This window comes from Chinchilla lanigera, unplaced genomic scaffold (genome assembly GCF_000276665.1).
Source record: "Chinchilla lanigera isolate Chin_1 unplaced genomic scaffold, ChiLan1.0 scaffold00033, whole genome shotgun sequence".
Lineage (NCBI taxonomy): Eukaryota > Metazoa > Chordata > Mammalia > Rodentia > Chinchillidae > Chinchilla > Chinchilla lanigera.
In genome coordinates, this window is record NW_004955434.1 from 17,244,178 (window position 1) to 17,272,053 (window position 27,876).

At 36.7% G+C, this 27,876-nt stretch overlaps 1 protein-coding gene across 8 annotated transcripts in view; it reads right to left on the minus strand.

Moving 5' to 3' along the window:
- Nfib (nuclear factor I/B) overlaps positions 1–27,876 on the minus strand; it is a 411,316-nt gene that overhangs the window by 51,990 nt on the left and 331,450 nt on the right. For all 8 annotated transcript variants that reach the window (XM_013516302.1, XM_013516300.1, XM_013516299.1 and 5 more), the window contains exons 4-6: positions 16,641–16,709; positions 11,388–11,508; positions 8,738–8,856 (exon numbers count right to left, since the gene is read on the minus strand). In XM_013516302.1, coding sequence (XP_013371756.1) covers positions 8,738–8,856; positions 11,388–11,508; positions 16,641–16,709 — 309 coding nt within the window. The remainder of the gene's footprint in view (positions 1–8,737; positions 8,857–11,387; positions 11,509–16,640; positions 16,710–27,876) is intronic.

Here is a 27,876-nt window from a genome sequence, read left to right on the forward strand (position 1 = left end):
GTGAGGATTACTCATTCCTCAGGTACAAGACAAAGCATACCATGCCTCCAACTACACATTATTGTGTTATTCAATGAGTGTATTTAAAATAAACATGTGAATGTAATTTAAGAAATGGAAACATTTCTGGATATTCAAGAAGACCCATGTTAAGGACAGCCTGAAGATTCAAGGACAGGTTGAGCATCTCTTATTCTAAGTAACTCTCATCCAAAATGCTTGGAACCAGAAGTGTTTCAGATTTTTGGAATACTTGCGTATCCATAATAAGATATATTTCGAAGGACAGCCAGGTCTAAATATGAAATTCATTTATGTTTCATATAGACCCTATACATATAGCCTGAAGGTAGTTTTATGCAGTATTTTTAGTATGTATGCCTTTAAACTTCAACCAGAAACAGAAGCTCAGGCGCAAAATTTTCCCCTGTGGCATCACGTTGGCTCTCAAGAAGTCTCAGACTTTTAAATTAGGAATTACTGCAGATCTTCAGACTCTCTGAGTCCATTTGATTTAAACTCTAAAATGTTGGGATACAAGGGAACCTCTGTATCTAAATTTTGTTATTTTACAAATGAGAAAACTGTACCCATTACCAGTGTGGATAATGATCAGTTTAATAGTAGGGTTTTGAACAGGATTTTGATGTAAAAGAACGTTACCTGAGCACCTGATAGTAAATACTCAATAAATGGTAGCCCCAAAAGGCAGCAGTATCATGTTCTCTTCATTTGTATGTACTTGCTGAACATAATTATTAAATTTATGCAGATTCTTCAACAAATAAATAATATAGAAAAAGGAGGAGGACAGCTGGTATAGAATATACAGAACTGAGAGTATAAATAATATAGACAGCCCATACCTGAATCTTGACTCAAACAAAACAACCTTTAAGATATTCTGGGGAACGTGAACTTCTATCATACATTAGGCAATATTAGGCAGTTATTGCGTTAGTTAAGCTGATCATGGCAAATGTGCATGAAAATGAGTGAGAAACCCTAAAATGTTTACAGGCAAATGGCAGGATTTTTTTAAACACTTTTTAAAAACTGGGAGACAGTAAATCCAGCAAGATTGGCAAAATATTGTTAAAAATTAAAGCTGGATGATGGTACATGGTGCACTCCACAATTCCTCAATTATCAATATTTTTCACAGCAAAAAACCTTTAAAGTTGTGCTTACCCATTCACTTCAAACTGGTTTTTCACTGTATCCATCAGAAGAATTTATACTTTCAAGTTTTCTCAGTTCTCAAAAATACTGAATTCTGAATTCTTCCACTAATATTAAGAGGCACATTTAAATACATATATATATAATCTCACAATTTTCTCTTGGAAATTCTTTTAGAATCCAGAAAATGAATACATTCACTTCAATTCTTCCATTCTAATTCTACAAGGTCTAACAGAATCTACCAAGAAGCCCTCCCAGTAAACTGTCTCTCTGCCAAGACTTGTGAAGTGGAGGTAAAATTTTCCTAGCTCATTTTTCCCTACATAAATAAGTTTACATATGGGTTCTCTAGGGAGACTGAGAATAACAGAAAGAGGAAAAATCATTAGCTTTTCAAAAGAAGGCTCTACTATGAATTATCCACACCCTCTGGACAAGAAAGCCTCTCTGATCCTCAGACTTCTTAGCTATAAAATAAGGAGCTTGAAGTGCATCTTACTAAGAGGTCTAGTAATCTGTGATCTCTGCCTGAAAAGCACTTTCTTATTACATCTGATATTGACAGTATCATACCTCATAATACACTAACTTTCAAAACTGCTGCAGATAAGTTTATGTATGACATCACTGCATAAAAGCATTTGAAATAAAACCTTGTCTTGTGCCTAGGAACTTTGCACAGTACACTATCTCCCAGGAGTTTCCTATATTCTTATTTTAATCTGTGTTCCATCAATCTACAGACCCAGTATTAACTAGAAAGTTGTTACTATTTCAGGCTAAGTATCTATCTCTATTTTTCTGCAAAATGCTTTATTTTCAAATCATTAAGACTGCAGAGCACAGAAATAACAGTGCAACTTTTTCATATTAATCAGTACTGGCCCTTCAAACATGGACAGAAGTTTGCCCCACCTAAAATGCTATTTTTTATTATAGCACACAAAAGGAGACACACATTTGCTAATTAGAAGATAAACATGATAGACACTGAGGAGGGTCTTCACCAGCAATTTGCTATTTTCCTTTCTGTTTTGAAGATGTGCATGTGACTTTTTTTAACCTCAGCAGTGTAGCTGAAGAGAACAATGTACACTCTGGTGGAGACACGGCTGGCGTTTGCTTTTCAGTATCAAATGCGGAAACTTGGAGATTCACTTCTAGCTCCTGACTACTGATGCTTTCACGAGAAGAAGCTTAGCAAAGAAATATAGAAACTGTGCCTATGGTATTTGAACAATTGCTATTTAACCTTTGTGATACCAATTCTGAGAAGATGAGGAATTGCTGGTGTTGGATCTTGTTCCCAAAGGCAGCTGAAAGGTTTTTCCAGCCAGGGTACTCAGCTGCTTGCCCTCCAGGACAGTTACTCAGCCATCGGTGGAAGCTACTCATTCATTCAGCTACTATAGCTCTAGGGAGACCTTCAGATTATATCATGTGTCAGACAGGAGTTTAAGCTTGAATCCTGTTTCCCAAAGTGTGAACCTAGGATTGATGCTCCTACACAGATTCTCTGATAGAAATAAAACATGCTGCAGTCACAAACTTAATAAACACATTTGTTCAGTCAATAGCCATTCTTGAATATTTTCACAGTACACAATACTATATTAACATTCTATATTCAAAACTTAGTTGGCTACTCTTTTCATTCTAACGGGATTTTTTTAAATAAAAAAATAAAACACAGAATTTCAAAACAAGATGATAGGAAATTAACAATGGTTACTATGTTGCACATTGTTATCTTCAAAGGAGTTGCTCAGATTACCACATACAGGCATGTAAGATTGATAAAACAATATAAGCACCAACTGTTCCTTTCAATGAACTAACAGAAATTAGTAGTACAATTATCATAGCTACCTTGTGTGTGTGTGTATATATATATATATACACACACACACAAGATAGCTAAGAAAAAAATATATATATACCTTCCTTCTTTCCTCCTTTCCCCCACCCCTGTTGTACTTTTCTTGTGAGCAGTTTCTTTCCCTTTCACAGTATCTCTTGTACCTTTTGGATCTTATTTACTCTTCCAGTTTCTTCCACTAGGGAGATAATATGATGTTTATTCATGTGAGTCTGATTTACTTCACTTATGAGTGGGGTCTCTAGTAGTCTGGTCCAACCACTGGAAATAAGTGTGGAGATTCCTCGAAAAACTAGGATTACAGGTTCCGTTCACTCCAGCTGTTCCCCTTCTGGGTGTCTTCCCAGAATTAGAGACATCACGGCATAGTGATAGACGTGCCGCCATGCTGACAGCCACGCAGTGGTAATGGCCACTCTTCTACCTAGCATATCACTAACATTTCTTAAACTCACAGTGAGAAGCGTCGCTCTCTGGCTGTGGCTCTCTCAGATTGCTACCACACTCTTATTTATGCTGTTTCCTGACTGAACACAAAAACTAAGCTGGCATTTTCACTCTCCAGCTCCCAGCCTTTTGGGTGGGTGGGGGTTTTTCTTATTTGATATCTAATGCTGCTCCTTACAGAACTCGATAAAGCATATGAGACTGTTTTAATAAGAATATTTGCAAATCCATCATAATAGAGCTCTAGAACTTACACACATCCTCAAGCATCAAAAAGGCTTTCGTTTATATAACAGAACTGTTAATTTTTGAAAGTTAGTATTTTAAATTTTCTAGTACTTAACAGCAGTCAGAACATAGTGTCTAAAATTGATTAGAGTCCAGTTTAGCTTTCAAAGGTACTCTTAAAATTGTACTTACATCAATATAGGTAGTGCCAATTTTTCCTAATATGCCAAATTATTGATTTTGTGTAAAGATTTACCTGATAGTGCATAAAAGGTAAATTAGCTCTAAAGCGTGAAGACAGTCCCATCTTAATCTGATTTATGCTATTTAATTTCTATAACTTTTTTTCTCTATTCAGCAGATCAAGGTCTGAAAACTTAATCATATTGGTGTGTCTAATGCGTATAAAATTTCTGACATACACAAAACATTTGATAAATGTTAACTGAGCCAAATTATCTCAAATTCTAAATGTGTAGAAATCAATAAAGTTTTACTGCATGAAAGTCTTTTTTGAGTTTATACTTTATTCAAGATTGTAAGTTTTTGAAACTCATCAGACTGAGAAGCTATTAAATTTTTCATGTAGAAATCCCCAACTATGTATCACAAATATATTTACCATATTGTATTTTTCTTACTAAATGTCCATTAAGTAATGTTCTGGGGTTTTTACATTCAGACTCTGATGAATCAATGACTATTAGGACGGCAGTGGCAAAGTGACCTTGATAAATGACTGTCTTGGATGCTCAAGCAAATAATTTATTAGTCTGTTAAATTCCTGAGCATTAGAATACGATTGGATTTAGTCTCATGAAAGTAACTTGAATTAGAAAAAAACATGACTCATCTCATTTTCTCTCTTTTACCAGAAGTCACAAATGTTTGCTCTAATTTTTTTGAGAAAACTGCAGCAGCTAAGAATCAAGTCTCTGAACTGACAAGTGGAAAAATTTTAAGGTAGACATGAACACAAAATGGAATTTTTTGTGTTTAAGTGTTGAGATAAAAGAAATTTTTCAACTTGCATATCGTTAAATTAACCTGGTTCTATGTATTTAATCATGAAAATCTTAAAATGATGGAAAATATTTTTAAAAGTATTTGGGATACTGTTATGGTTTGTGTCTGGGTGTCCCCCTAAAACCTCATGCAGTCATGGGGCAGGCTTTTAGAGTTGGACTGATTATGAGTGTGACAGCTACAGCTGCCCTGGGGTGGACAGTTTGCATATGTAAGGGAGAGGAAGAGGCTGCTTGCCGCCATTCTTCCCTTTTTGTGCTTGTTGCTTTTGCTGTGTTCTGCCGCCATGAGCTGTAGCCCTCTGTCATGTGCCACTCTGCCTTGTAACCTGCCAAGTATGGACCAAAACCTCCACAAACTGTAAGCGAAATAAACCTTTCCTTCTTTAATTTTGGGTGACAAGTATTTTGTCCCAGCAACGAGAGGAAAGTAAGTAACCAAGACAGATACTTTGGATAGAGCTCTACTGTAGAACGCTAGGCTACCATGCACAAGCTGCTGAGTGCAATCCCCAGCACCAAAAACAAACGTGTTATTAGAGACAGAAGCAGGGAGATGTTGAAGACAGCAGATTCACAGACGAGACCGACCAAGGAGACACATTCTAGAATTTAGGACAGGAATATGAAAGTTGTGCTGAGACCCTTTGCTAGCAGCCCAACATTACTCTTAACCCTGTCCTTTGCTGTGTATAAAAGAATATTAAAACTGTAAGTATTACACAATATAGATACTGGCTGATTTACTTTCTATCAGTATTCAACAGTGAATCTGAGACAAATTATAGTAAATACTATTTAGATTTAAAATATTCATTTCTATATTTTGCAAAATTATTATTGTTAAAATCAGGAAATTGTAAATCTTTTGTATTTTGAAAAGAAAAGACAAAGGTATAATTTTTGTTTGTAATATGCTAAAATAAAAATAATTTATCAGTAACTAATTAAAAACTACATGAATATATGTCAATACATGAACCCAGATTTTACATCAATATTTTTGCCTAATTATTGTTTAAAATAAATAGGTATAGTAATTTGATCATAGTATATCATTTATTTTTGCCTACTTGTAAAAAATCAATGATTTCAGGTGGTGATTAAGATGGTAAAGGAAAGCAGAATATCATATGTAGCCCATAATTTTGTTATTTTTGATTCTTGTACAGTATTTCAAAAATCAGTTTTGCTAAGGGTTGTGGTAAGAATGAAATCAGTGCAAAGGTAATGCTAACAGAGTGAGGCATACACCAAGGAAATAATAGTTGAGTTCAAGTATTTCTGCCAGTTATAAAGAAAGCATACCATGGTCAATCTGTAATAGTGCCTGAGTACCAATGACAGCAGGGTGTTATGGGGGCAAGTGTAGAACATGCTGAAGTCCTCAGAATATGGGAGCAGTGCTCACAACTGCTTTATACAATTCCCTTTGTGACATAAAAGTACGTATGAAGAACACTTAAAGATGGACAAGAACAACTGTGGAGACTGTATTTTGCAAATTTTAAGCAAGCAGTTTCCTTAGAACTGATGGATGACACTGGGCAGGGAGAATTCATGAAGACAGTCCATACTGCCACCATGTCTTCACCCGTAGCTGAGGTCTTCTCCCCACAAGGGCTTACTGTGCACATTGTAGCCTCAGGGTCTTCAAAAGTAAAGTGACAGAAGTTCCTTCTAAGGCACACTTCAGAATGGAACATTCTTCCTTACTTTTAATATAATATGCCTTTACACACTTTTCCAATAATTCTAGTCATTGTGACAAGAGAAAATCACCAAGACTGTGCAATGACTTTACAAAGAGAAAGAATGACAGTTTTCCCTTCCACTTTTCAAAAATGTTTTATAATATGATTTGAGATCGGCTTCATTGAATAGGCTGAAAAGGGAATCAGTTCGCACAAAATGACACTCTCTATAATAAAGAACACCTACACTTCTGAACAACGCATTCATTCCCACACGTTCACAGTGTTATTATTACCACTAGAATCTTTTCCAGAACAATTTTCTGACAGGGAAAATATAGCTTTGTTTAAATTAAACTGACAGTGTCAGTAAAACAAGCAATAAAATATAAAAGGTTGAGGGTTTTGTTTTTATTCACACTTCTACAACTCTGGAAAAAGTCTCTATTATTTTGCGCCTTCACTCATGAAACTGGAGTTCGTCCTACTAGGGCTCATTTATCCAACAACTTATTATGTCCCCATTATGCACCGCATGCGGGTTGGGTTAGGTGCTGGTTTCACTGGTAGCCAAGACACTGTAGGACCGTGTCTTCACAGTATAGGCAGATTTGGAAAATTAGTCCCACAAATAAATACATAATTGCATATTATGAGAATAACAAGGAACAGTCCTGGGTTCCAAAAGGCAAAAACAGCAAGAAATAATTTAGGTTGGAATCCCTCAGTACGAGTTGGGCCCTGAAGGGTGAGAATTGACCGGGTAAGTTAGGAGAACATTCCCGAGGGCATGGCCTAAGGAAAGCTCTGTGTATTGCATTGCCAAGTCTAAACAAAGCAGTGGATGCAGGTAGAAGCAAGGCAGAAGAGAGGAGGGTGCCTGCTGAGCTGCAGCAGCAGGCAGAGGCCAGGTCTGCCGGCTGAAGGAGGGAATTCTGACTTCCGGCCTAGAACCGTGTGCAGCTATGGAAGGATGTGAAGGAGGAGGGTGATGTGACGGTATTCACATTTCACAAAGATGGTGTTTTTCTACTGAAGAACTGATCGGGAGAGGTTCTCAATAGCAAAAATCCCCGCTGATTTTCACAGCCTCCACAAAATGATTCGTCACCTGCTATCCTTTCCCTTCACACCCACGATGTCCAGCCACGTGGCTGGTACACAGGCCCCTCTTAGGCATGCTTCCCCTGCTCAGCACACGGCTACGCCTTTGTCTGCTCCCGCTCCTTGATCCCCATGCCCACCTTCCAACCCCTGACCTGTTTACAAGTAAAGAATTATGACATGCTAAAGGAAGGCCAGCTGACTCAAAGGCTGATTCACCCGTGAAGGTTTTCTGCTGTGTTTTAAATCTTATATTACTCAATATAAAAATTCTGAACAACAACAACAAACAAGAAGAGTCCTGGTAAGGGACTGATTCGGACTTAACTGCTGAGCCCCAGAACTGTTTGTCCCCTAAGACCATTCAACATACAGATCCCAACCCTACTCCCTAGATATACACCCAAGTCTTGGGCTAAAAGCCACATTAAAGAGCATCTTTTCTTTTATATGTTTAAGTGCAGAATTTAAAAGACAATTCCAAACACATTTTTAAGGTACTAATATAAAACCTTATTTGTACACATGCATACACATTGACAAAAATGGAAGTTAGCTATTTTTCTATTTCTATGATTAATGATTTCCCTCCACTTGTAGGGAAGAGCCTGGGTAGCCTCAACAGACTTAAAGAAGGAAAAAGAACTAAACCAGACCCCAAGAAGCTAAACAATACTCATTCCTTAACTGGTATTTTACCTGGAAGCTGCTCTGAAACTTGAATGACTCAGCTACTCTTTACACTCTACCTAATTCCAAAAGGAACTACGGCTTCATTTGAGAATTTGCAGGGCCTGGCATGGGAAGATGCCTCAAAGCTTGACTACTCCCTAAGATGCTGTGTAGAGAAGCACAAATGGATGTAACTGAACCTGAACTCGAGCTTCTACCCAATCTTACCAACTCTGCGGACAGACCACCATCAGTTCACATACTTAATGGTGGATTCCCAAAGATCACTTTAAAAGAGTCTAATAAAATATGTAAAAAATAGGATTTTTATGCCTTTGATAGTATTTGACTAGCATATTGTCTTAAAAATAATTGTACTAAAATCATTTCATGAAGAAAATATAACCCATATTAATTCCTCTATGACAGTTTGACGAACGAACCTTATAAAATGAGCCCACATCCTACCCTGACAGCCCTGGTAGCATCCTCTTCTCACCCACCTTGGTCTCTTTCATGCCATGTTCGACTTCCAGCAGCTGGTGAATTTGGAGAGGGGTAAAAGTCTCCTGTGGGACTTGGTTCCATATTTTCATCTATGGATATAGTTTTGGGTCTTTTGCTGTTAAAATATGATAATTATATACAGATATATATTAACAGGATTTCTCAGAAGGTATGTAGCATTTAAAAGTAAATAACTTGAGATTCTTACTGTGGAAACTGCCATAAACACCAGTAATCAAATAACCTTTAAAAGTTGGTGAATATTCAAGACATCAACAAGCACACATTTCTAGTTTCATGTACCACATATTATACTACCATATACCTGTATCTACCTAACAAAGATGATGTTCATTATATTTACATTTTCAACTGTTTTTCCAGAGAAATTTCATTCATAGGGAGCTCAGTGTGGCTTGTCCGTTAACATTAAAATTGTGTTGACTGCACTTGACTTTTATTATGACTGCCAATAATGTTTAGTTGCATAGCACTTGCCCTGACAATGTAATTCTTTCATATTAATTCAGAAATAAGATAATGGAATTGAGTAAAACAAGAGCTTTCAAAGTCACAAATCTTGACTAAGCCATATGTTCATTCTTAATAATAAGCTCCTTAACCTTTTCACCTCAGTTTAATCATCTGTAAAATGGAAATAATAAAAATCTACTTCAAAGGGGAATGATTGAGAAGATTAAATGAGTTATTAATTGTAAGGCTTCTGGTTAAGTGATTGGCATTTAGAAGATACTTATTAAACATTAATTATCAGTATTAACCTAAAACTAATAACAATAATAAATTTCATAGTACTTTACTGATTATAAACTATTTCATGTATTCTTCTGTACCTTTCCCTAAAAAAGTAAGGTTGCTGATCTTTTATTTTTAAGGTAAACCATGAAAATATTAGTAAATTTGAACTAAATGGTGTACTGTTGGAATGATACATTTTAATGAAGAAAACATGATTCTTACTAATTATTAAAAGAAGTAAATATCTAGAACAAAGATTTAAATACTATGATAGGGACCACACTGCTTGATATACTGTTTTTATATCTTCCTACTAACACCCTATTAATTATAATTATGAAAATGAATTATTTTTAACTTAAAAATGTATTTGTACCTTTACTGGTAAGAACTAAAAAACATGAACGATATTGCTTAGGTCTAAAATGTCCCCACCGAAGTCTCCTGTGTGTGGAAAGTGAGTGGATTAGCAGGGCTGCGGGCCTCAGTGGATTCATCTACCGATGAGTTCCGGACCTCAGTGTGCTGTGAGGAAGTGAAGATTTGCTGGAAGTTGGCCTCTGGAAGTGCATCCTGGAGAGGGTGTATTCTTAAACCCAGGGGCTGCTTGCTCCCCTCCCTCCTACCCCCCCTCCCCACCCCTCTCTCTGTCTCTCTCACGCTCTTGTCCTCTGGCTCCTGGCTTCCGTGATGTGAGCGTCTGTTCTCCCCCAAACCTTCCTGCCATGCTTTCTCTCTTTTGGAGCCATCACCCACCAACCACCCAGGACAAGTGTGAGCCACAGTAAACCTTTCCTCACTTAAGCATCTAGGACTATGAGAATGACTTAGTTATTTCTCAAAATATCCATACTGACAGCTGATAGAAAAGAAACATACCTTTTAAATTAACTTCATGCAGGGATAATAAATGTAAAGTCACAGGCATAAACCAGCCCCATTTTTTAACAAATGAGGAGACAGATTTGAAGGAATTCAGTGAACTACCTTGGGCAAGTGAATAAAAGCAGCGACACATGAAGCAAAATCCCGCGCTCCTTCCACACAAAACGCTCCCGAGCCTGTGTGTGTCTGGGTCTATTTTTAAACACACCTATGATTAATATTTGGGAGTATTTCATAACTCCCAGAACACAACATGACTAAAGTTGGTCATTCCTATCCACACTAAACCAAAGTAAGAGCGAATAATATTTCTCTGAATTTCTTCTAATGTAGCCAAAGTTAGAACTAAAATTTTTAAACTTTTCTTGACTCTAATTCTCCTACTTGTGAGTCAATAGAACTATGACAAGCTTAAAATGGGGAAGAACTTATTTTCAGGCGGAAGTCATAGAAAAATGTTTTTAAACCTTGTCTATTCCGAGGGACACACTATTTGACACCGAAGGGCCATGAGGAAAGATCCGTGCTGACTACATACTGACCCAGCAGACAAAATAAAAAATCATTACTTACATTTTAAATTTAGAAAAACTGTTTTTAAGACCTTAACATGTGAGAGATAATTTTAGATCATAAAATGAACTGTCCTGATACACAGTCTAGCTGGATGAAAAAATGGGTTGTCCACAAATGACATGACGGTGGCCTTAGTTTATAAACACATGTGCACAACACCATGCCCAATTGAAATGCAGTTCACTATTGCCATATCTGTTTCCATTGTTCCTCTGTCCTCACCAAAAATAAATTTTTTTAAAGTGGTTTGAGCACTGATTATTTTAATTTGCAAACACTGAAATAATACATACCAGAAACGATTAAGTCTGAGGACTACCAGCAGAAACTGGTTTCCCCTTCCTCTCTCTCAGCCCACCCGCCTGTCAGGCTCCGCACATCCACCCACCCACTCATCTGAACAAGGGAGGCAGCTCGCTCAGTTACCTGCTGGGTGGAGAAGACAGTGACCTCTGAAGGTTAACCCCGGAGTTCATGTCATGATAGTACGGTTGGCTCGGGATTTCTCCAATTGGAAAATTGACTCCAGTTCCCTGGGTTATGGGTGCTGAGGAACAAAATGAAGAGAAACACTGAGACTGACGTTTACACTTTCATCTCCATTCAGATGTAAGAATTCAGTATTTTCCAGGTCCCCAGGCAAGGAAAAGGAGCACTCTCTGCACCTGAAGTATCTACGAGCCACAAACACCTGTGGTTAGACTTGAAAATTCGGGATGTTGAGGGTGTTCGGACTATGATCACTGGGTAACACTTACCCCAACCCCACTCCCCAGCCACTTTGACACCTCTGTATATCAGCTGTCAAGACATGTGTCACCTCCCTGTCTATGTGTGCCTGAGTAGGCTGAGGAAAACACAAGTCCTATCACTCAACAACGAACAACTTGCTTTGTGTTAAACCAAATCACAGTTAAATAAATAAATGCAGAACCATTTCACAAACGCATACTAAAGGTTATTTCTCTGTCTCCACTAATATTAGAATGGATTAGAAGTCGATATTTATAATTATTTGATATAAATAAGTATTGCTTTACAATATGTGTATCAGTAAAGTTTACAAAAAATGAAATAAATGCCAAGGATTTTTCCAAAATATATAGTCAAGCTTTATGTGTGAATGCTAATTGTGACTTCACTTAACAGCTATGCTTTTGCTTATTTTTTAAAATTTTTATACCGCATTTAAAACACACTCATGGGATTTTATATTTCAAAATTTTAGTTTATAAATCAAAGAAATCTCTCTGAATTTGCCAATACATTGTGAACTAAGTTTTTATAAACAAGTATTTTTTGTACAATGATTACATGAGCTCAAATTTTTAAAATTTATTTGTAGACAACTTGAATAAATTTGGGAAGCAGTATGTTGTGTTACAATTAGCAGAATATTGGGAAACAGTCTTCTGGTCCTACCTCCTCTGGCACTTAAACTATTTGCCTCAGTTTCCAAAACTGGGAAATTAGAATAATAATAATAATAATAACACATCACATACAATTATTTTGATAATGAAATGAGGTAACAAATGACTAAAATCTCAGCACCATTCCCAATGTACAAAAGGTGCTCAATAAATCAGAGTTCCCTTTTTTCTTTCCTTTCTCCCTCCAATTTCTTCCCTGTAGGTTTGTTAGCAAAGACAGAACGGTTCAGAAAATGTATTAAACGTAAATAAAGCAATATAAATGAACCTGTTTTCTGAACGCCAGTGCAGTCAAAGGTTATTGTGTCCACTTTTGTCAAGTATTCCAATGGATAAAAGCTCAATACCCCTACCATTAACAAACATTGGGCAGCAATGTGAGGGTAATGTTGATTATAATAAAGGTGCTCAAATTAAGAACATGCATCTGGCTTTGCAGGGAAAAAGAATGCAATACAGGCGTGAACGGTCAAAGAAGTCTGCGAAAATCTGGTATCTGGCGCTCAACTGGAGAATGAGGGAGGATTCTTCCAAATAGTGTTTAATGAAGAACAACGTCAAGGACAGAGACAAAACACAAAGTGAGACCCAGGCAGGTTGGTATCATAGGACAGTGTTTGGGGCCAGTTCATATTTCTTCTCCCAGCAGCTACCGGGAGAGTGGCCTACAGCTTGGCAACAGAAGTCAAACTTCACTCCGAGGACACACGATCCAGTTAGCTATCTCTCCCTCCTAACTTCCTCCAATTAAATAGAAAATTCCAATGGGACCATAGATTTTCAAGAAGCTTTTTTTTTTTTTTTTTTTTTTGGTTCAAGAAACTTTTTGACTAGAATTTTTAATAAATGTTACAAATGTATCCATTGTCAGTTGAGTTGTAGTTTAATATCTGGTAGTGCATGATTAACTTAAAAATACTTTTAGGAGAATATGACTAGGAGATACATCCTTCACAGAAAAGACGCAAACAAGGAATATTCAATGAATATCTATTTTTCTTTACTAAAGATATTACTAATAGATATCAAATAAGTCACCATACATACTAGGAGTCTTGGCTCCAAACTTCTGGAGCGTTTACTTCCATTGGATTGTTCATTCTGCGTAACTTCCTTTTGTACGGAAAAATATGTATATGCAATGTGTAACTATGCCTAACAGCTTGGATTATTTGGACAGCTAAGATGTAGCTGTGTTTGTTCTGGCTTGAGGTACACCAGAGGTTAAAAAAAAAATGTGAGGTAAGAAAGCCCACAGCAACCACATGCTTTACAATTTGTTATTAGGTCCATGTTCTGCGTTCCATTGAAATCTGTTAGAAGCAGGTATTTGAGGAGCTCAGAGATTGAATAATCTAACTTCCTACTACAGTAATAGATACAAGTTAGAGACCTGAGTTACTCACAGGAAGTTTACAGGTTGTATCCTTTGGAAACTATTTGTGAATTCATTAAGAATAAACAATATTTAGGCAAATACTTATAGTTTGTATTATACATATATATATATATTTATATATATATATGGCTCAATAGTGAACACAAATTTCTTAGCCATAAAAATGCTGGGTATCATTTAGAGTAAAGTGATAATATAAAAAATCTTCAGGAATGTTGGCTTTCTTTCTAAATTCTGTTCCAGAAGGATCATTCCAGAGTATCAAGAGATCAATAAAAACAATTTCTATACATGCACACTATAAAAACTTAGTACACATTCTGACAGTAAGTGGGAGGTTACAGAAAGAAAAGTAGATTGGTACACATGGCCAAAACACTCAAACCACACAAATATTTATTTAGCAGGAAGGCGAGCATGTGAGAAGAGCACGGCTTGGTTAGCTCTTCCTGTTGAAAGCCTCTGGAAGAACAGAGCAGGTGCAGAGACCACATTAGCACCTCTACAGGAGGGCTGCGAGGAAGCAAAGCTGAAAGCTACAAATCACGTTTAAGAGGTTGCCAATATCCTCTCAGAAGTGCAGCACCAAAGACCCTCAGATTCTACGGGTTAGAGGGCAACCCTTAATCTCTCTTATTGTTCTCCTCATTCCAAAAGCTGCTCCTAAATCAACTTTTCAGATGGAGAGAATATCATTCAACAGAGAGATCAGGATCCTAAAACTGAATAGCTTCATTAGTGAAAGTCAACACACATCAGAGGGTCAGATGATAGGAAAGCCCTGGAGGACGGGACCAGGAACACACTGTGAGCGCTCGAGAAGTCAGAATCTGTGATAAGGAGTAGAGGGTTGTGCTAACGTTGATGTTGACTTAGCAAACCCTTATTTCATAAATAATGAAGTTCAATTGTGTAAACAAGATTATAATGAGATTATATTAAAACACTTGTGAGAATAACTTCTCAAGCATTTCAGAGATACCTATTTACATGTGGAGGAGAAAATAAATGTTTGCTGAATAAATTAAGGAATGAATATGGATAATTAATGTACTAATTACAAATCAGTAATGTTTGTTATAACAAATAACCTAAAAACATCTAAGAAATGACAGTATGAATTAGAAATGAAAGAATGAAGTATGTTAAATTTACCTTGGTCCTAAACTGTTGCAGAAAGGTATTTTTAGTCTATTTTTTGTGTTTGAAATTCAGATTTTTCGAAATAGCACTCTGGGATTTCGCAGGTTCCAAAGTGGTTCTCCTTTGACAGCACTTAGCATAATGTTACCCATAATGAGGCACTAGTAAGTATTTTCTGACAGATGATTCTACTGTCCTTCTCGTAAGAATGAAAATACATTATGGAATTTAGGGAGGTACAAATTTAAGCAAATAACTGTATGTGACCTGTAACTTTTAGCATCACAGCCTTTTCACTAAGTAACAGTAGGAAGGCACACACACAAACCTGAAAATATTCTTCTTACATGGAGCTGGAGTGTGTAGCAAATAAGCCAGGCATATCTGCTTCCAAGTCAAAATTAAAAACTTTTAAATGCTGGAAGGCTTCATGTATCATACATGGAGCTACTAGGATGCAGGGTTTTTTATTTTTATCTCCTGCACTGTCACCAAGTAAATGCACCCATGACAACAGTCCTCTGGTCATACACTTACTATCTATCTACTCAAGAATTCTGCCAGAAAGCAAAAGTCTCCTGTATGTCTCTTACTGTGAAAAACTTGCTGTTTGTTCTGTCCACTTTAGAGAACTGAGCTATTTGAGAAAGTGCAGTGGAAAAGACCTAGTTACCTCCTAGCTTAAAGATTCCTTCCTGGAAAAGGACTCTAAAGTATTATTTATTCTGATCCTCAGTAACTCAGCCAATCCTCTCCTTTATTTTGTTTTTTGGATTGTTGTAACGCTCGTTTGGGATCTCTAAATTTGTCCCAAATGAGAAATACAAGTTAAATAAAGCTCAAAAAGTATCACCTCATCATCTGAATAACATCATTCTGAATTGTGACACTTGCTGTTAAAACATTTTATTCAATGTTACTTGAATAATCTCAACCAGGGAAAGGAGCTGAAGAAAGCAGTCACCTCCTTTAACATAATCAATACATTAAGATCTACATCTAAGATATATTTGCACACGCGAGTAATACATGAAAGAGTTGATCAAGGAAATTTCTCCCTTGCTTAGGTAGCAAGCCAGGTGAGCTTACCCTAGAAAAATCTGAACAGCCTGCCAAGAATGGTATCTCAGGTAAGGTAGCCAGTTAAAACAATTGCACATTGTTTTGGATAACAATGCTTTCTATCTATATCCAACTACAATCTGCAAAGTTAATTTCTGCATCCCTTTACACTCTGCATGTTAGTGTGCATATCCTGTACATCTCCAAACCCCCACCAAAATGTTAGTAAAATGAAAAAGCACTTATCTACAGGAAACTTATGTGGGTTATCATAACAACACAGAGTACACTTAATTAATCATACTTCCTTTGATATAAATGACCATCTATGGTCACAGAGAGAACTCAATTAAATGAATACTAGTAACATGGCAATGACAGCAACCAAAAAATTAGTTTTGTACAGCAAAAAGTTTTGAGTAAATACTTTAGAAAATCAGATATAATATACTCATATATGATTTTATTAAATGATTGAGGATTTTATTATAGTATATGTGCTCACGAATAGAGCACTGATTGAAGATTTTAAAACTCAAATTTTCCTAACATATAGTCATTCTTCATATGTATTTAAGGTTAAAATAGAAAATATTTTACACTATTCTATACACATCAATAATCAGAAAACAATGTACTTACTTCTGGATACCCTCACAAGTTCTGATACATTGAAGACTCCAGATTTTACAAAACTATCCTCAAGGTATCCTGAAAATAAACATCAAGGGGAAAAAGATCAACATAAGCACGAAGATTCTTTTAAAAATTCATTACATGCTAGAAATTGTTCATTTTTAGAACAAAGGTCAGATCAAAAACTAAGAATTCTTATAACAAGGGCAAGTAAAAGCAAAACTCTTGTGAACGCTAGCCTGTTTAAACAAAAGTAAAATGTTTAGATGCTAAATAAACTGCTATGAGATTTTTTTCTTTCTAAATATACAAAGCAATCGGTGTGGTTTTATTTGCCATGACCCACGCATAGTGAATGAAGGGTTAGTACACTCTGAATGCATTAGACTCCACAGCACCTGGTAGGCTAAAAGTCTACCCATTTAAAAAAAGGAGAGGGGGAGAAAAAGGAAAACCACAACCACAATTAGTACTTTGTTGGAAACACTTCAAAGATCTCTTGAAACCACTGTTCTTTCACAAATCCTTCCCTGATTAAAGAAAACCGAGCTGCCGTTACTCGTACTCCCACCCTTGTTCCAGGGTCACTAGTGACAGAGGCAGAACTTGCACACACAGCGAACACTTCTTTACGCCAAGCTACTCCTGTGCACCTTTAACATACCTTGCTTGAACAACTTCAGTGCTTTTCCTACTGTTGCTACGAGTCTTTGCACCCCTTTATTTCAAGAACCAGACAAATTTTCTGCAGCAAGTGACAGTGAAAGCCGCATGACCCTTACGTGACGTTAGGCACTAGGTCCACGGTGACTGTGAACCGTCCTTTAGGAGCCTGCAAAGCGTCATACTAAAGATGACGACTCCCAAGAGCAGCAACAGCCCTCTATCCGCAGTCACGTCAAGGACAGCAGCAGGGTCAGGAGGGCCAGAATACCTTGGAAGACGGGATATGGCTTACTTTTCTGCTGCCCTGGGGAGCGAGTGAAAATAGTCTGAAAATCCTCAGAACTGAAATACTTCTTGGGGGAAAATACTTCTAGAACCTCTGCAAGAACTGGCAATTTGATTGATTTTATGGAAGTCTTAGGGCCGCCTGAGGCGTCAGACACAGCACAGGCTGGTGTCATGTGGACGGCTTGGCAAGACAGAGCACTCGGGTCAGAATCCCAGCCTCAGTTTACTAGAACCTTGGCCATGTCATCGGGCCTCTATGCCTCATGTCCCTCATCCCTACGTTAGTGACGATACCTTACAGAGTTGCTGTGACTTCTGAGATAAAAATATAAAATCCATGGTGAGCACTAGTTAAACATGATGAGCAAGGAGAGCCAGAAATCAACCACACACTGGATTACGTACATGGACCTTCAAACATTCCCAGATTATTTGTAAGTCTTTATTTAGAAAATTTACCGAACAAAAATCACATTGCTTTTCAGCCATACATGGCATGAAAGGAAAGAAAATCACTGAACTGGCATATACGCTTCACAGCTGTGAACACAGAGCTATCTGAACACCGTTTCACACCCACCCAGTACCCCTTCAGACACATCATGGAATAAAGCACGAAAAGGAATTGCAAGGTCTCTGTTAGTGCTAAAACCTGGAGCATTCACGAAGTCATTACTCTGAAAACAAATTTGTAAAAAGAATAACAAAATGTCTCCACTCGATTCACTTCTATTTTAAGAAACTTGAGCAATTAGTTTTTCACTGGGTTGAATTCATTTCAGTGACTGCCGGGAGAAAAGTTCTATGTCACCAAAACTGTACAAGGTTCTAAAAATCATGAATACAAAAGAAGGCTAACTGACCATCTTTGCCTTGAAATATGAAAAAAATGATGCTTTTAATCTTCTAGCTCACTGTAAGCTATCACTGCATATTGTGATGTTTTTGTTAGTTTTAAAGCATAGCTGACTACACTTCATATGTAAACAAACTTTTTACTTAAACTTAATAAGCAAATATAGAGAAAATAAAACATACAGCAAAATATATAGAAAATAAGTAGAAAGCTTTTAGCGCATATATTTCGTGAGACAAGATCCACTGTACTATTAGCTCCTGCCCCTACGTTTCCCCTCAGCACGCTTTAATTAGACGCTCTGTCTGCACTGCTCTCATTGGTTAGTATCCAACTCCACTACCACCCACTCCTCCATCCTCTTCTCCCTCCACTCCTTCCACCTGGGTCCTCTGTACGCAAGTCACACCTAGTTTGCATTTATTACATATTCAGATTTCCTAAGATCTGTTTTCAAATCTTGAGTTTCTTGTTGGATTATCAGCTCCTTTTGGGGGGGAAGTGGGTTTCCTTCATGTCCCTAGCTTCCTCAGCAATGAGTTCACTGCCTGTATATAAAATAACCACTAAATGAGCACAGAACAAAATTTTAAAACTTACCTTGGTAAAGTTAGGTCACAAACTAACAAGCTGGTGATTTTGTAACAGTGTAGACATGGGTGGCATAAGACTGACAGATAACATAATACTGGTCACTGCCATTCCCAGAACTTATTTGCTGAGAAGGGTTTTTAGGCGTTTGGGTAACGGGAAGAGCAATGATTAGGATTATATTCTGACCCAGCCCTCTCCCTGTGTATGATGTGTCATTCAGTCCTTCAATACAAAATAACACCCAAAGGACCAGAACTAATGGAGCTCAAAATACATGGAATAAATTAACAATGAGTGAATAACTGCTGAACATTCAAATATACTTCTATGAATTATATCATATGGGATGTACATTTCAATATGTAGATTAATCTGGTTTTTCTTCTCACACAAATGAGGAGTAGTCAGAGTTCTGTCTGCTTCTAAGTCACATGGATAAAGATCAAGCCGGTCTATCCGGAACCACAGCACGAGGGAGGAATTAGCCGCCTCAAGGCTGGTCACATCCAGAAGACTGAGGTCGTCAAACAGACAACATACGTGCCTACCTCACTGAGGAAGTAAGGCAATTCAGAATGTAGCAGGGTGTGTCTGCTCACCACCCGCAACTCTTCAAGTTCTAAGAATCTGAAATCTACCAGGAAAGCTGAGAGGTATTTTTACTAAATTTATAGAAACATTTTACCCAGTGATTGCACAGGGCTTCACTCCTGCATGGAGCACGACAGGCTTCAGTGAAGGCAGGACTCCGAAAGAACAGTGTTAATGGCTACGAGAGCCAGCCAAAGTGGGTGGCAGGTGTCTGGGAATCGGCCGAGGGCTAGCGCGGGACGAGACGGGAATCAGGCGACAGGGAGCCGGGCTGCGCCGGAAGCAGCGAGCTGTCACCTCCATGTGTCTGTGCACAGCCCGTAGACTTTGTCCTGGACAAACGTTACCCAAGACGAAGCGAAGTAGAGAAAGAAATTCTGGATGGCAAGGACCTGGCCAGCTAACGCTGCTTGCTCAGGCATACAGGAGACAAGGCGTAAAGATGCGCAGAACACCTGGGAAGGACCTTGCGATGGGTGAGGGACCCTGCAATAGGGTAAAGGCTTGGACTCACCAAAAAGGCTACTGCTGCTGGAATAAACTTTCTGCAACCTCTGGGCTACTGAGGCCTTTCAGATACTACTATAACTCTCAAAAGCTGGTACAGTGGTCAAAGATCTTACAGCACTCTGGAGACATTCCTAGAAAAAATTTCCTTCACCTAACAAAGGAAGTACGAGCATCTTTGATGCAGAGCTGCCCCTTAATGGGTACAGAGCAACACTGTACAACAGCTTAAACCAGGAATAGAAAGCTCTGTGTTTGCGTGACGCTGTATTTACAGTACATGTATGCTTTTTCTAAAAAAAAAAAAAAAAAAATTGAGTATGAAATAGAGCTCCACAAACTGAAAAGTCTCAATGCCAATATCAAATTACATTATTTTACTTTTTTTATTTTTCTCTAACAAAGGAAACAGTAAATCACTACTCACAAGTTAATACAGTGTTTAACCCCCTTTTCAAACAATAACAGAGGGACACAATGGCATATCTAACTGTTAATATCTCAAATTATAATCAGCACCATTTGAATGTTAAACAACATTTACATAGAAAATCCAAAGGAAGACTGATAACACTCATTTTTATGGTGTACTGTGTTCTATTCTTGAAATTAAAAAAAAAAAGAGCCACACGGAAAGCAGTTATTAAATTCATGAAAGCTGTCTTCAAGTATTTGAAGGACTGTTAATGTAGATTGTAGATTGGACTTGTTTTGCAGTAGTTTTAGGAGCTGTTCTTTTGGCTCAATAAGCAAATTTGTCATCCAACGAGAAAGTCATAAAAAGGAATGTGAAACTGAAAAGGTAAGAATAATAATAATCAACACACGCCCACCTACTGTGCTAAAACCTACACATGCGCGACTCTGCTTAATGCGCACAGCTATCCTATGAGACATGCTGAAGCGTTACTGCCACAAAGGAGAAGAGAGCTTCTATCTATACAGGTAAGACGTTTTCAGGTAAAGACTTTTTTTCTGAACACTACGATTAGATGTAAGAATTCTCACTTGGGGTAGAAAAACTGGTCAAAGCACCTGGAAGTCCACGGCAGCCATCAGATTCCACTAGATTATGTAACTGTTTTCCTATGTTGGACTTCTCGCATGTTCACTTGGAACAGGTGGACATCAAGCATCCCGGAGGTGTTTTCCAGCCCTTGCTTCCAACTGCTCCCTCCCTTCAACAGAGGGGAAAAAATGGCTTAACTCTGCTTACGGGTGCAAAGCAGGGGAAGATGAGATTACTTCACACTAGCTGTTGCCAATCTTATAAATTCAGGTAGCACAGTTAACCTACTGGTGATTTTCTGCTAGCGGGGTTATGAGACACAGCTCTGTGTTCAGTTTCTGAGCAGCTCTGAACTGAATGGAACTGTTGGGCACTGCAAAAATAATGATTTTCTGCACGTATGTTGAATCTCAGCTGATAGCCAAGGTTAATATTGTGTGTTTAATTTAGACTTGCTTGGCTTTCAATATAAAATATAAATCTTTAAGATTAAAGTGACAATGAGAGTCAGAAACTTCACTTTTATGTACTCTACTAGCGTTGTAAGAATAGGTTTTTGTATTTTATTTCTGTATTTTCTTCTAAGTAAGCCTTTTCCTACATATATAATGCATACAGGTTTTCTTTCTAAAATTAAAATTGTATTTTTATTTAAATAAATTCAGATCTTTATTTTTTCACTTAAAATCATGTCTTTCCCTTTATATTAAATAGTTTCTAACAGCACAGATGACTGTATATTACATGGCTATATCGTATATTATATGATCATTTATTTGACATTCTCTTATGTTTGGCATTTTAGGTTATTTCCCACTTTTAAAAATATTATAAACATCACTGCTTTTAACATCCTCATACACAAATCTCTGTCAGCAATTCTCATGATTTCCTTAGGCTGGAGTTCCCAGAAGTAGGATTACTGGGTCAAAGGACATAAACTCTTTAAAAGCTCTTGGTAAAACTGTCAAACTATTTTCCATAAAGGTTTTCGCCAAGTTACACTCCCTAGGGGCAAGCCACAAAAATGACCATCGCACCACCCAGATTACGTATTAGTAGGGGATTAGTTTTTCATTGTGGCAATTTGATAGGTGTCATTACATTAATGCTTAATTCTCATTTATTTCAAATAAAATTGAATTTTTTGTTTCATGTGCTTTTTTTGAAGAAAAAACATTCAAAATAGAACACTTTAAAAAACTGCACAATAGAAAGAAACATACCAATATGTAAAACATGAACTGTATTAAAAGGAATATTTTTTGCTAAGATTAATAAAGTTACTTCTAGAGATTTCCTTTTAATGATATTGTCTGCTGCTGATCTATTGATTTTTTTCTTCACTTGAAAGAATATTCACTTATCTTTATTTTTCCCAATTTTTAAAATTTTTCTGATGATAAGATTTTTTTACTATTATCAAATGCTTTTTCAGCAGTAAAAGACATTATACCCTTGTTTACACCATTTATTTTATTTTATTTTATTTTATTTTTTTTGGTTTTTCTCCGGTACCGGGAACCGAACTCACGACCTTGCGCTTGCCAGGCAGGCGCTTTTGCCGCTGAGCTAAATCCCCAGCCCCTACACCATTTATTTGTATAATAGATTACTGGAATTTTAGAGTAAATTACTTTGTTGGCTCATGAAAAATAACTCTTTTAATTTATGCTGAATTTGCTCATTGCTTCCTCCATGTTTTTCTATATAAACTTGGAAAACCTGCACAGGAATTTTTTATGTTATTTGTCAAACTTTCATACCAGAATTATTTATAGGCATGCATCATGAAATGATTTGGAAGACACTCCATTATTTCTATGCTCTGGAACGGAACAAACCATGGCTTCATGAAAAGTTCTTGGAAGTTTGGGAAAACCTCACTGGTAGACTTCCCCAAACCTGCTTCAGAGAAGATTCTTACACAACTTTGGGTCTTTCACTAATATGACTCTACTATTGCTCTTTATTTTTTAGATAATTTTGTATATTTAAAATTATATATAAGACATAGCTCTATCTTCAGTTTCTCAACTAATTAGAATTGATTGCTCTGGGGGCTGGGGATTTAGCTCAGCGGCAAAGCGCCTGCCTGGCAAGTGCAAGGTCGTGAGTTCGGTTCCCGGTACCAGAGAAAAACCAAAACAAAAAAAAAAAAAAAAAAAAAAAAAAATAGAATTGATTGCTCTGGTTAATACTTGAGACAAAGATTATAAAACACAAATATTAATCATCACAAAGATGTTTCTTTGTACAAAATGGAGCCTCAGCCTCTATTAATTTAAAATTCAGTTTATTCTTCAATATGAAATGCAAATTCCTGATAGTCACTGCAGTGACCTGAGAGTCAGAAATTAAATATATAACATTAAGACAAACTTCAAGAAAATATTCAGCTCTTCAGAATTTTAAATTCATTAGGACAGATATTTTATAGCTCACTAAATGGGCTACATTTATTTTTATGGGCATAATAAAATTATATAAATGCCTTTTATCTTGTCCCTGGATGTGCAAATTATGCCTCCCTCCAACGGACCAGAGCACAGTAGGTAAAAGGCGGCTGTGAGCTTACTTCCCAGCTCAAGTCTGCCACCTACTATGAAAAGCTAACATGGGCTTCCCTTAGCCCCCATTTCTCTAAACTATAGATAATAATCATAGTACCTATGAGTTTATATTAAATAATTTTCAAATAATAATGGAGACAGACATTTCCTTTTTAGAGCAGGAAAAGACAATCCAAGAAACTTTAAGAGTAGAATTAAAGAGAAAAAGCTGAAATTAACAGGTTAGAAATGAAATACTGAAAATGATTTAAGAACAAAAAATTCTCTGTACAATGCAGCAAAACAGAAAAGCCATTTGCACGGCTGATTAAGGGAAAAAGAGAGAGAACAAAAATATAGAAGAATAGAAAGGAGACATAAGCATAGAAACCAAACATGTTAAAAGAATTATAAGAGGATAACACATACAACTTACTGACCACAACTCTGAAAACTTAAATGGACAATTACTTAGTAAAATGAAAGAAACCAAAATTGCCAAGTGGAAAACCTGAAATAGACCAATTACCCAGAGCAGTGGTTCCCAAAATTTTCTCAAACATTGGAACCACCTGGGGTTCTTGAAACCAATTTATGCTTGGCTTCCAAGCCCAGCTATTCTGATTTAATTGTTTTTGGATGAGACCTGGACAAGAGGACTTTTTAAAAGTTCCTCCAAGGGATTCAAATGTGTGGCAAGATTTTGGGAAGCACTATGCTAGCCATGAATCACACAGCAGAACCAAAGCGCGAGCATAACCTGGAGCTTAAAAGAAATGCAGGACAGGCTCCATCCTGGACTGGAAAATCAGAATCTGCAGTCTAACAAAATCTGCAGGTGATTTCTATACACTTTAAATTTGACAACCCTAGAGCAGAACATAAAGGTGATTAAAGAACCACCTTTGGAAAAAGCACTAGTTCCAGATGGATGCACAGCTGGATTTCATCTATTTTTTATCCATCGTTTAAGTTTCAACGCTATTTGTACTATCTCAGGCCTCAGAAAAATCATGACAAACTTCCTGAATAAGAAAGCTCTCCTGTGAGCCTTTCTGAGGCCACCGAAACATGAAAACCCAAACTTGCAACCTCATTCATCAAAACAAAGCAAGCAACCAGAAAAAGATCAAACACACAAATGCAACTTCAAGAACCTTACGTAAAATATCACCAAACTGAAAATAGCAACGCTATCAAAAGGACAAGAGAGTGTCATCGGGGTTATTCAATAATGACTACAGCTCACTAGGAGAAAGCCTAGCCTCGTGATAAAGAAAAAGTCACATGACCATATCAGGATGCCCAAAGTGTCCCTGAAACCAAAAAGCTGATTTACCTAGCACCAAACCTATGCAAAAGTAAGATGAAAGAAAGCCTTTTACTAAAGACTGTAGTAAAAGCCAACATCAAATTATTCTAAAAAGAGAACACAAGCCTTCTATTCCCAGTTCCCCAACATTCTCCAGCCCCCTATTTCCAGTTCTTAAAAATGTAATCTGGAAATAGGCAAGTCATAAAAAGATAAACACTGTACGCTTTCGCTTATATGTGATATCTAGAATAGTAAAACCCAGAGAAACCAAGTAGAATGATGACCGTCGGGACCTGAGGAGAAGAGGGAATAGCAAGCAGTAGAATTTAGATATTCCAAGATGAAAAATGTATGGAGATCAGTTACATAACAGTATGAATGTACTGAACACTCCTGAACTGTACAGTAAAACGGCCAAGAGGGCACATTTTACATATTTTGTCACAACTGTTAAGAAATGTAATATGGAATTTGGGTCCCAGATAATTGTGACTATATTCTTCTTTATATATATATTAAAAAGGGACCTTTCACATTGGCAAATAGGTCTGTAATCTTGTTTATAATAACTGCTGAGGCATTACTTTTAGTTTAATTGCTCCTATTCTTCTGGTTAATCTCTATGTAAACTATATGTGTGTGTTACTAGTTATAATTTCCCCTACCTAACTTTTTGAAGGATCACCTTACCAACTAGAATAGGTTTCCAAATGAAGGAAATGAGGGAATCTACTTTCTAAGATCATAAGTAACAAAGACTATATTTCTATTGCCTTAAGAGGCAAAACCCTTTCAACAATAAAGTTTTTGCATCATACTTCTAAGCATTCTCTGACTTATACTATTTAATGTTGACAAAAAGAAAGAGATAAGTAACTTGTTTTTTATATGGGATACTTATAAGATTTTCTTCATCTAAGAAGTACAAACATGTCAAGAGAATATATTTAGCTACAGGTTTCTTTTCACTACTGTGAGTGAGATATACTTAGCTCTTTTGATCTCACATTTAGATCATACTTAGCTCATAAAAATTTCCTTCGTTTGTCTTTCATTGTGTATTTTCCCTATAAGCTCTATATTCCTCTATAAAACCACCTAAATTAACACTGAACTTCCTAATCTCCTATCATCAATTGTCTCATAATTTTAACCTGTTTTCCCCACTTAGCGCAAATATTTGTCCTTTAGATCAATGATTATTTCCACAATATCAGTTCTGTTTCTTTTCCAGTGCTAATTTTAATTGTATGAAAGCAAGTTTCATTTTTCTTCGTATATTTCCTCATCTCACATAGTACCCTATTCACTGAGGTCATTTACTGATTTTCATATAAGCCCTTCTTTGGTTGTCTTCTCTAAATTTTCTTCTAGTTCTCCATTTCCAAGGATATAATTTTCTGGACCCTGAAAACGTACTCTTTCTCTTGTTCCTTACTAGTTTCTCACCAAGGGCACAGTGGTGTGGTTGTATTCTTTGCAACTTATCCAGATTTATGTTTTAGCCTCAGAAAATTGTATAGCTTTTCCCTTAGCTACAAAATTAATGTTCAGAGCTGGGTGTGGTGGTGCACTTCTGTAATCCCAGCACTCTGGCAGGCTGAGGCAAGAGGATTACGAGTTTGAGTACAGCCTGGGCAATTTAGCAAAACCCTCCTCCCAAAATAAAAACAGAATTTTAAAAAGGGCTAGGGATGCAGCTCAGTCAAAAGCTCTGACTTGCAAAATAAATAAGTTCATAATACAGGCTGAGAGTGAGTGCTCTAGAATCAGCAGAACTCAATCTGAACTCTCTAATTACTTACTAGCTATTCATTAATTACCTAATTTTACTGAAAATAAACATGATAACAATAATGATGATGAAAATGGTAACAGTAGTAACCATCATTTACTGGTTATTTATTTTATGGTAATTATTTTGCTAGACATCTAAAAAGACCTAACTATATGACCCACTATTTTAAATCAAAATAGTAACAGGCTTTTTTAGGTAGAATTTGACATGCTCTTTCTAAAATTCATAAGAAAATATAAAAGTCTTTGAAAAGTAACTTTAAAATCTCATTACACAGATTTATCATGAAGTTATAGTAATCAAAAAGAAACTTTGATGATGGCAAAATATAGACATAGATCAATGAATTGGACCAGAAATAGATACATACACATATGATCCCTGGTGTTTGGCAATTCAAGAGAGAACAAAAAGCCTTTACAACAAGTGGTTCGGGATCAGCTGGATCTCTGTCTGAAAGTAATATCCATCAACCTTTACTCCACACAGTCTGTCCACATAATGAAATACTACTCAGCAATGAAAAGAAATGAAGGGTGTCTACCTGCAAATACATGGATAAGTTATAAACTAATTGTGTTAAAGTAGCCAAATAAAAATGAGTGCATGCTGTGTCATTTCATTTATATAAAATCTCACTTATAGTGATTGAAAGCAAATCACAAGCCATGTTAAGTTGAGGGTACACAAAGGGGTAGATTCAAAGCCACCTTTTGAATTGGTGAAAATACCACCTCACTGTAATAAAGTCTCATAGTCATAAAAATATGTCAAAACTCATCTGATTATATACTATCCATGCAACTTATTGTGTACAATTTTACTTCAATAAAGTAAAAAAATTCATTTTCTTCAGCAAGTGATCCATAAACAGTAATCTCCAATTTTTCAGAAATTTGCACTATTTCCATATTATGAAAAGAATCTTAAGTGAATCAAAAAAATTCAATGTAAACAGAAAATTTTCTAAAAATATTAATCACTATCAATCATCTCTTTATTGTGCATTTTAGATATCTATCTTACTAGGCTGCACACTTGTGATCATGAAAAGTACAGCAGCACT